The sequence below is a fragment of the Lacerta agilis genome, chromosome 6 (genome assembly GCF_009819535.1).
Source record: "Lacerta agilis isolate rLacAgi1 chromosome 6, rLacAgi1.pri, whole genome shotgun sequence".
In the NCBI taxonomy this organism is placed as follows: Eukaryota; Metazoa; Chordata; class Lepidosauria; order Squamata; family Lacertidae; genus Lacerta; species Lacerta agilis.
In genome coordinates, this window is record NC_046317.1 from 77,825,389 (window position 1) to 77,836,212 (window position 10,824).

At 48.0% G+C, this 10,824-nt stretch overlaps 1 protein-coding gene across 2 annotated transcripts; it reads right to left on the reverse strand.

Annotated features, from left to right (window-relative positions):
- Nucleotides 1-411: 411 nt before the first annotated feature.
- Nucleotides 412-10,357, reverse strand: KCNG1 (potassium voltage-gated channel modifier subfamily G member 1). Of its 2 annotated transcripts, none has more exons than XM_033153548.1 (3): nucleotides 10,140-10,357; nucleotides 3,767-4,575; nucleotides 412-1,584 (listed from the first exon to the last, which is right to left on the reverse strand). In XM_033153548.1, the coding sequence occupies exons 2-3, from the start codon at nucleotides 4,523-4,525 to the stop codon at nucleotides 814-816; spliced, it is 1,530 nt and encodes a 509-aa protein (XP_033009439.1). In that variant the 5' UTR covers nucleotides 4,526-4,575; nucleotides 10,140-10,357; the 3' UTR covers nucleotides 412-813. The 2 variants fall into 2 exon arrangements, with proteins under 2 accessions (XP_033009439.1, XP_033009438.1); XM_033153547.1 differs by lacking the exon at nucleotides 10,140-10,357 and adding an exon at nucleotides 9,546-9,782.
- Nucleotides 10,358-10,824: the final 467 nt, after the last annotated feature.

Here is a 10,824-nt window from a genome sequence, read left to right on the forward strand (position 1 = left end):
CAATGAGAATTGTAAGGTCCATGGATTGCAATGCCCTGACTGAGATGTAGCCTTAGAAACAAGCAGCTTGCTGCTGCAATTTAAATTACAGCTGAAAAACACTGCTATTGCTTTATCTTCAGAATATAATCCAAAACCGCTTGATGGGTCCTGTGTTTGAAGCTTGGGAGGTCAGCGAGTGGAAGAGAAACTAAGGGGGGGGGAAAGTAAGCAAGAAAATAAAACATTCCCAGGTCTGCTTCAGATGTGACCCCCCCCCCCACTTCCTAACTCCAGTACAAACAACGGGGTTATACATCCAAGGATTAATCTGGATCTGCGAGATGTTATAGTTCACAAGGTTTGGTAAAAACAAACAACAAAAGGTCAATTAACCGAAAGATCAAAATGTTGTCATTCACAGTCGGTTCCCTCTTGGAAAACGGCCTGCCTCTTTACGTTACAAATGGCAACAGCTGTGCCCAGTATGTAATTTTACACTGTTCTCCTTTTGGTTAACGATGCATGTTGTTCTTACTTTAAAAAATAAACAAATCTCCATTTCATGATCCCAAATTGTGCAGCCTACTGGAAAGCAACAATCTTACCCCCCCACCCCCACCCCCTAACAGCAATGCTAATACAACATAATGATGAACCAAGTCCCTACGGTCATAATGGCTAAAAGCCCTTTGCGTGTTTATTTGTACAATGCCATCTCTCCCAAACGCCTCCAGAAGCAAATGCCGAGATTTAAAAAAAAAGCGAGAGAGAGAGAGAAAGAAATCCTGTCACTGTTTGCTCGGCAACAGGGCAGACGTGGAAACTTCCGTTTCAGCCGTCATTCCTGGTCTCTGAAGGGAGGCTCGGAAACATGCCGCTCCCCTGTGATGCGTTGCTTAACTGGGACTTTGTTTTCATTAAGAACTGCGCCCTCCTGTACATCATCCTCTCCTGCTCTTGCTTCAGCTCGATGTACGAGCGCGAGAACGTGTGGAAGATGGACGTGACGGGAAAGGCCATGAGCAGGATGCCGCTGAGAATGCTGCTCAGGGCCACCACCTGACCCGGGATGCTCCTGGGTACCATGTCACCGTATCCCACCGTCGTCATGGTGATCACGGCCCACCAGTAGCTGGCAGGGATGCTGGTGAACTCCTGGGAGTCCGCCATCTCGTTCTCGATCACGTACAAGAGGGGCGCGAAAAGCGCGATGGCCACGCAGAGGAACAGCAGCAAGAGCCCGAACTCGCGGGTGCACCTGCGGGCCGTCAGCCCCAGAGTCTGCAGGCCCAGCGAGTGCCTGGCCAGACGCATGACGTACAGAATCCTCAAGGCACGCAGGATGCGGAGGACCAGGCCCACCTTGTCCAGGTAGATGTTGCCGGAGGTCGGCTTCTTGTTGCTGCCCAGCGAAGTGCTGTCCAGCAGTAAGGTGATGTAGTAGGGGAGGATGGCGACGATATCGATCAGGGTCAAGGGGTTCCTCAGGAACACAAACTTGCTGGGCGCCTGGATGAGCCTCAAGAGGAACTCCAAGGAAAACCACCCCACACAGACGGATTCCACCACGAAAATATTGTAGCACATCTGAGAACATTCGCCCTGGAGTGGGAGAGAAGGGGAACGCGTGAGCAGTGAAGCGGCTGGCAGAAATGTTTTGCTAAGGACACAGAGGTTTGCCCAATGCTTTTAAAAAGCCACCTATGCAAGTCTATGTATGTGCTGCATCTTGACTTTATCATTTATGTATTCATTTTTAAAAAATATTTTAAGGCCACCTTTCTGGGTATTAAGACTTTCAAAATGAAAAACTCTCAACAATACAACAGAGCGTTCCTTGCTGATCTGCAACTTATACTAAAATGGATTAAAATGCAGTGTTCTGGCTGTTTTAAAAGTGCTTCAAAATCACCTACATCTTTCTCTTACTTGGTTTTCCCTTCCTAGGACATAACCAACCCCATTAATCCTGTTTAGCATCACTAGGCTTAAAATTTCACTAGGCTTAAAATTTCGCTTTAGAACATGCAGCTCTGTGGGGCAGCAACTACCAGCTCTTGTCAAATTTTCCACATGATTTGCCAGGACAGGTTATCCAAGTTTCATCAGAGTTTACATTTTTTATATAAAAAAGTTTACAGATTTATATTATAAACTGCCTTATTACATAAACCATGCTAAACTTAGACATGGCCAGCTACACCCTTTTAATAAATCTGGACTCTGGATATTTGCTAAGCCCAGTGTGATCATGCCCTCACTTTCTTCGATGCTTGAGTGATTTTGGTGCAGTGATAGTAACCCTGTGCTTAATATTGCTGATGACTAGCTGTCTGCATAGCCAGATGTGACTGTGCCTGTTCATGTTGCTGTGTTAACCACACTTTGAAGTTGTACAGCTGGCATAGCTCATCTGGCAGAGCACGAGACTCTTAATCTCAGGGTCGTGGGTTTGAGCCCCACCTTGGACAAAAGATTCCTGTTTGGACTAGATGATTCCTGTGGTCCCTTCCAATTCTATAGTTCTGTGATTCTATGATCAAGGGTAGGAATTTTTTTTAAAAAAATGTTTAGGGCAGTATACCAAGACAGACAGGGGTTGAAAGCAGAAGCAGGTGGAGCTGCAACCTTTCTCTTTGCTGCCCCTTCTCTTTCTCTGCAGGGAGGGTTAACTCTTCACTCCCTGAAGCCAGTGGGAAGCAGAGAACATCCTGCAACAGACACTTGAGGACCTCCAGTATAGAAGAACCCACTACCGAGGCAATAAAGTCTTTCTCCTCTTCGGTATGTTTCTTCACATGCTACACTGAACACGGGTGCAAGCTCTCTCCATATGCACAAGTGTTTGTGTGAGAGTGCACTTGTTGATTTGCATAGCACAGCTATTTGTATGCATAAGCTGTATGTACACTTGCTGAATGCAATATGTGAGCATCCCTAATGCATAGCTGTCAACTTTCCCCCCCTTTTAAAGGGAAATTCCCTTTTTCCGAATAGGATTCCTCGCAAGAAAAGGGAAAAGTTGACAGCTATGCCCTAATGTCACAGCCCTTTAGGCAGTACCATCACCCACCCCACCCCCCTTCAGTTTTCTCTTCTCCAGTCTAAACTTACTCAATTCCTTCAACTTTCTTCATGGGACTTGTTTTCCATATCCCTGACCATCATTCCTTCCCTCCTTTGAACCATTTTGTCTATATCCTTCGCCAAAGTACGGTACCCAGAACAGGACACAGGACTCCAGGCGACAGGGTCTTAGAGCAGAATTAGTCGTGGCCCCTTTCAATTCAAGAACCAAAGGGCAGATCTTAAAGATACCCTAATGCACATTTCCCCCCCACCCACCCCCGCCATCCACATCTAGCCCTAGAGGGTTGCTCCCCTAGAGGGTCCCTACACTGCCCTAGGTGTATGCACTGTGGTTTGGTCAAGCATGTACTTGTCTCCCTTTCTACTGGCTCTTGTGGCAATAGTGCAATGTTCCCTCTGGTTTTCGTCAAGTCAGGAAGTGAGGCAGAAGTAGAGGTTGCCCACCCCTACCCTTATGGAAGTAGGAACAGGCCCTGGTTGTTTGGCCGCGATCATGGAGCAGCTTTGCAAATGAATCTCCAAGTTTGTTATTCCACCCATTTTTTTTAAAAACCAGCTTCGCGTGTCCACTCATACTAGGTTTTTGCGATGCACTGATGGCCTGCAAAACCACCACACCAACTTTCTTTCCATTTAGATGGCTTCCCCCCACATGCCTGAAGACAGCTCCCTACGCATCTTAAAATCAACTTACTCTCTCCTCTTCCTCTCTTAAGCCAGGCATGGTGCTGATAGAAAGGTTGATGGCAGTGATAGTCACAAACAGCACCGACAAACAGGCAAAGACCTTCCCAGGAATCCCAGACTGAGGCCTCTCCACCATGTCTTGCAATCTTTTCATGCAACGCCCGGCTTTCGTCTCCGCCACAGCTTCGCACTGGTTTTCGCCGTCCGCGAACTCATCCTCCGCTTCGTTCATTTCCGCAATCTCCTCCATTTTCTGCAGGTACCTCCTCTTGCAGCACCACTCCAGGTTGTCTTCCTCGATGCCCCAGTACAGCAGCTCCTCCTGAAACGAAAGCACACACATCTCTCTCAGGAGACGGAGCTTCCCTGCCCGAAGGAAAGTCAAGATGGTCCTAAACGCCCCGGGGTTACGGTCGAAAAAGAACTCGTTGCAGGTCACGTCGTAATCGTCGCAAATGTTGAGGATGTCGTCAAAGTTGTTGCAGAACTTCAGCTGCCCCAAGCGGGTCAAGGGGAACTCATCCAGAGTGGTCCACGGGAGCAAGTATTTGAAGCCACCCACGTTGATGATGATGTGATGCTTCCGGTCTTCCGGGCGAATGCTTCCGTATAGTTCTTCCGAGGGGTGGATGAGTTTGGCCCTTTGGTAAAAGACTCCCTTGAGCGTTTCTGTTTCAGCAAAGAAAGAGGGGTTGAAGGAGGCATCCGAAGCACAGCTCAAGGCGCTGTAGTCATAGTCCGAATTTTCGCCTGGTAAGAGAGTCATCTTGGTCACCAGGTGGATTCACATCCCTCTGCTGCTCCCGCTACAGATTTCTGCAACGGAAAAATAAACAGGCATTTCAGGGTCTCGGTTTGCGCGACATTCCCCCATGCACCGCGTACTGTTTATACAGCCAACGGAAGGGATGAGAGAGACAACAAAGCGGTGTGTGCACGGAATGAAGTATGAAACCTACAAAGAAGCTATTTGCGATGAGGGCATATTAATGGTTTGATGCGGGAAAATAGGAGGCACCAATGAAATGGCAATGGATGCAGGAGGGGATGAAAGCACAGCCACCTGGGGCCAATGGTGGTAAGAAATCACCGCTCCCCACATCAAATGGGGGTGCCTTTTGTGTGGTTGCATGCAGCCCCTGGACCCCAGTGTGGCTCCTGGAATTTCGGGCTGGCTTCATCCTGCTCAGGCTGGATTCCTGGAGGTCTCCGCCTACCTCAGCCAATCGACCAATCCCACCTGGGGAGGTGTTGCCAGGGGATTGGCCAGGTAAGGGGAGGGACCGACCTGCCCACACAACAGAAGGTGACATTACCAGAGGCAGCCACTGGGCGGCAGCCAAGAAAGATGGCAGGGTTGGACCACATCAGTGGGTAGCTGATGTGTTGTGGACTACAATTCCCATAATCCCTGACTATTACCCATACTTGCTGGGGATGATGAGAGTTGGAGTCCAACATCATCTCGCTTACCGTAGGGCAAGGTATATTGCAGGTTTGTGTGGGTCTCTTGTGTTTTCAAGATGTTTAGATTGTTTCACCTGCTATAGCATCTACCAGCAGTGTGAGGGCATCTTTCTACAAAGGGTTCTGTTCTCTGTTACTGTTCTCTGGATGTGGAGACTAAACCGCATTTAACACCTTGGTCCTTTGCATGAAGGGCTGTGGCTGCCATCAATTCAATCTATGAGCGAATACAGCACCAAGCACTGAGACAAGTGAAGTTACAGGGAACCAGGCAGAGGGCCTTATCGGTGGTGGTGCCCACCCTGTGGAACACCCTCCCATCAGATATCAAGGAGATAAATAAACAGCTTTTAGAAGACATCTGAATAGGCAGCCCTCTATCGGGAAGTTTTTAAGTGTTTGATGTTTTAAGCCAGTGTGGTGTAGTGGTTAAGAGCAGTAGACTCGTAATCTGGGGAACCGGGTTCGTGTCTCCGCTCCCCCACATGCAGCTGCTGAGTGACCTTGGGCTAGTTGGAAGACGCCCAGAATTGCTGGGTCAATCCAGCCCGATGGGTGGGGTATAAATAATAAAAAATAAATAATAAAAATTATTACAGTGGTACCTCTGGTTACGTACTTAATTCGTTCTGGAGGTCTGTTCTTAACCTGAAACTGTTCTTAACCTGAAGCACCACTTTAGCTAATGGGACCTCCCACTGCCGCCGCTTCCAGATTTCTGTTCTCATCCTGAAGCAAAGTTCTTAACCTGAAGCGTTATTTCTGGGTTAGCGGAGTCTGTAACCTGAAGCGTACGTAACCCAAGGTACCACTGTATTTGTTTAATTGGGAAAAAGTTTGCTGAATAGCTTCCTTATTCAACAGTGTTGCAGTGCTTCTTCTGTGCGTGTTCACATGAGAACAAATAGGATGCATACAGAGACCATATTAAGAGTGGCCAATTTGGGAGATGCATATACAATCCCATGTGCACCTACTTGGGAATAAGCAGCACTGAACACAGATTTCTCTGTAAACATGCATAGGCACATCTCCTAAGCAACTCATCAGACTCAGCAGGATGAAGGATTCCCCCCCCCCCAAGCTATCAGATTTACAAAGCTGTGTGACCAGTCGTCTTATCTGCAAGAATCTAAGACGATGCCAGGCTAAATAGACCGGAGACACTTGCCCTTTCCACAGCAAGAAACGGAAGCAGCAACTTCAGTGTTAACATTCCACTCTTGATCATCTGCACACACCCCTCCAAATTCCCTCTGCAGCATTTGGATTTCTGCAGTGCATCTCTGATGTAATCACCAAACTCGCAAAAAAAGGGATTGTTACTATTCCGTAGTGCAAGCAATTTTTGATTCATTCCATGGTTGAAAACTGCAATGCACTGGGGTTCTGCAGCAAGTCATGAAAGTCTGAACAGACGTCTGACACGGTCTTAGCTACCGTTTTATTATTTCCACCCACCACCCTAGCAAAGCATCTCCTGGTGCAGTGTTAAGCATCAATATAATGAATGGGCTCTGCCAAAAAATAAAATAAAAAGCATTGCTACAAGAAACTAAAGCTATCTGCTGTTTAAGCACTCTGAAGGTCTCATTGAAAGACTTTTCCTTCAGGAAGAAAAATCAATTGATGAAACCTGTATGTAACCCCCAGGTTTCAGAGGAAGCATGTTTCTGAGTAGGGATGGAGGAGGGATTTGATTTGGTTCGCATTAAAGGCTGAAGTTATCAAATCCACACTATCTGAAACAAGGACAAAAACACAGGCATCTTTCAAAATTCACACTTAACTGAATTTTGTGGTGCAGTTCTCCAACCAAATAAGTGCAAATATTAGGTGAAAATGTGCTTAGACATGGAAACAGCAAAAAAAAATGCATATTAGGAGAAATTGTTTGCAGAAATGTGTGAATTAGTCAAAACTGCATACAAAGATGTGTTCATTAGGAGAATTTCACCATGATTTAAAAAACAACGAGTAAATCACAAATTGCTGCAAAACGTGGACAGCTGAATTTAGGATTGGAAAAATCTCAAACTTGGCAAATCTTTCCATCCCTCCTTCTGAGTAACAGCTGCTGGAAAGCAACAGAAGCACGGCTGTAGCTGAGTAGTAGAGTAACTGCTTTTCATGCAGAAAGTCAAAGGTTCAATCCCTGGAATCTCCAGCTAGGGCTGGAAAAGACAACTGTCTAAAATCTTGGGTGGGCTGCTGCCAGTCAGTGTAGACAGTACTGAGCTAGAAGGACCACTTATCTGTGCCAATATAAGGCAGCTTTCTATGTTTGCATGATGTTGATGCTGGCCTGGGTGTGATCCAAGGGGGCTCTTCTAACATACCACCGCTTTATCTATGTACGCTACACTCAGTAAAGCTCAAAGGAAGTTTAGGGTTCAAGAGATTGTTCTTCAATAGTTGAAACATACCTTAAACCTCACCACAAAGAGCTCATTTCCCATCTCAAGGCAACCTCACAAATTCTGATTTGGCAGATTTAGGATCTGCACACTGACAAGGTCACCTTAAACTTTTGCTGCTCACTATAAGGCAGACCTGAAAGGCATAGCAAAATGAGCCCATCAGCATATCCAAGTTTTTACAGTATCTGAAAATAAACACGGTGCTTAACTATCTCACTGCAGCTATTAACTGGAGCAGGACAATTCCGTACCTAAAGAACAGGAGAAAATCAACACACGTATTCAATAGTGGTCGAAATTTGGGCTTTGCAGAAAGTCTATTAAGCAGCAGGAATACATTTTGCAGAAAAACAGTATTTCTTCCGATAAGGTTGTTCTGCAAATATAGAGAATCCACTCTTGCTATTAATTCCAACTACAGAGCTATTGTTGCTGGATGTTGATGGGATGGGAGTGTGACCATTTCCCATGCAAATTTATTTCAGATAGGCTACGTCCTCCTGCATAAATTGTTACCAAGCCGCAAAACAGCTATTAACATGTACCTCAAGAACTAGAACAGTGAAATGCTAAAACGCATGATTTTCAGCAACAGAAAACACCACAAAGAGCAGACAAACGAGATGAATCGGTGATGAAGACAGCTAGCAAAGCTGGTTTTAACAAAAAAATCTAGCTTAGAATTAAAGTATCAGTATGAAATTCATTCACCTTCCCAACTTCAATGCACCACACTGCTTAAACTGAGAGAAAGCATCCGACACAAAACAAGAGTGTGGTACCGGAGGCAGGAGAACTGATGTCACTATCATGCCATATCAATAATACGCAAAGTTTATCACAAAGATTGACACATATAGCTGTCACTCAACTGATTGCAAGGAAAACAATTGAGGGGACATAGACCTGGGCTTTCAAAGGTGCACAACTGAAGAAGTTCAGTTCCAAAGCACTTCTGTCCCTCCAAGCAAAGCAAAGAAGTCTTGTTTGGGGATGTGAAAATAAAAGAGCTTTGGGGTTTTGCACATGGAATCCAATGCAGTTAAGGTACCAGATGCAGCAGTCAAGGTTTCCAAAGCACCCAAGTCATACCTAACAGCCTGCACCAAGTGATAGATGGAATTCAACCTGCTGTAGTGGTGGGGCTCCATAGCTGCAGTTTGGAGAGGCCTGCCTTGGGGCTGTGGAAGGTGGAAAAGAGGGAAAAGAAGGGAGTGATCAAAAATTGAAGCTACAGCCCCATGCATGCTTTGGAAGTGAATCCCACCGAATTATTGGGGAGAGGGAGGCTTTTGGTTCTCAGTAAACGTGCCTAAAATCAGACCACACACCTATGGGATAGCGGGGGCGGGAAAAAAGCAGGAGCAAGCGGTTCTTCACCAAAAGAGTACACCGTTCCCAGACACGGTGACTGATGTTAGAGGAATGTGTGTATAATTTTATGGCGATCAAAATATTTCACCATTGTTCTCATCATCCCACACCATCCTACTACCAGCTCTGGTAGTAGTTCTTCAAGTGTCCGTGGGGCCGAAAATCAAAGCAGACCAGGAGCATTAAATGAGGTGCGCAAAGGGGGGGGGACGGGGGACGGACGACACACAACACGCCGGCACTTTCCCTTAAATCTCCGCGCTTGTGGGCTTGAAAAAACAGAGTAATCGCCGTTAAGGGATCTCTAAAACTGCATTAGGCGCTTTGAGCCCCGAATGACCCAAAAGCTTGTAGCGGCAACGGATCCGAATACCGGATTCCCCAATCCGACCCGCTGGTTTGCTTCCCGGAACTGAAGGAAGTTCCCCCCGAGAAACTTGCCCGGGAAGTTCGGCGAGGAACTGCGCGCCTCGAAGATCGCCTGTCGGAGGAAACCGAAGAGAGGGAGGGGATCTGCTCACTTACTTGCAACAGCCGCTTCGCTTCTCCTCCTGGGCGGGCAAAGCAGGTGAAGAAACAGCCCGGGAGTGAGCAGCAGCGCCGCTAACCAGGAAGGAGACTCGGGAGCGCAGGCGGCGGCGGGGCTAAGCCCACGGGACGCCCTCGGCTGGCGCCCTTTGGAAGCAGAGCGCACGGGCATGGCAACGGCGGCTCCGGCCCCCAAAGAAGCCCGGCCTGGGGTATGGCTCCCGCGCAAGAGAGGCGAGTCTGGAAAGGCGGAGGCCACACCCTGCACACACGAGACCGACGCGTGCGCGACCCTCCGCGCCCGCCCTTTGGCGAGGGCGCCAGCCGGCGGCCAAGTGCGCCCTGCGCGCACCGGGTGCCGAGACGCGCTTGCCTGCAACAGGTCTGCACGCCCATGCGCGCATCCCAGTGGACGCGTGCTCTTGCTTGGCAGAGAGCCAGCGCACGTTTCTCGCATCCAGGTCTGTACATGCAACAGGAACGCGAACACACACACACACACACACACACACACACACACACAGCAACAAGTGGGCGTGCAACTTGCATCCCCGCGGAACGTGAGTATGCAATAAGATAAGCAAACCCCACCTTTCCAGGCTGGAGCGCCGCTCCCACGAAGGAAGCTCTCGATTCTCTTTCCGCGGGAGCGCAAAGAGTGAAGCGTTGCAAAGAAGGAAGACCCGGCGGCAGGGCTTTGACTCAGGCGTGTGCGCAGCTCTCTCTTTCTGCCGCATGCAATTAAGGTGAAAGTGCGTCCCTCGTTCCGTAGATCGCCTCCATATCGTTCAGCGGCGATATATTTCCACAGCTAATTTTCCCTTTAACGACGTATGCATCTTTTTGTAACCCGCCTTCAATCCACTAAGCACATAAAGGCTTAAATAAACTGGAATAAACTGGGAAGAGGAAGAGGTCAGGTTTGCAGTGAACCATAGCAGACACACGCGCAAACACACGGTCGTGGAGACACTTTTCCTTTTTGGAGCGGCACGCGTGTACGCCTCACCGTATATACCAGGAATTAATTCCCCCACTCTCGCAAACGCCTTATAGCCTAGAATTTTGTGTGTGAGGCTGCCGGCATCTTCCACCCCAGCCGGGCCCTACCATAGCCTACTCCGGAAAGCAATTTCTGTAGGAGCCCCCCCCCCCATCAAATCGCTGCAGTGTGTTAGTGATGCAGTTCAGTTGCGGCTGCCATCCCTGTGCAGATTCTGCTGCGTGGAATAGGATCGCGTGGTCGGTGTAGCAGCTAGTCTAGGATCAGGGAAAA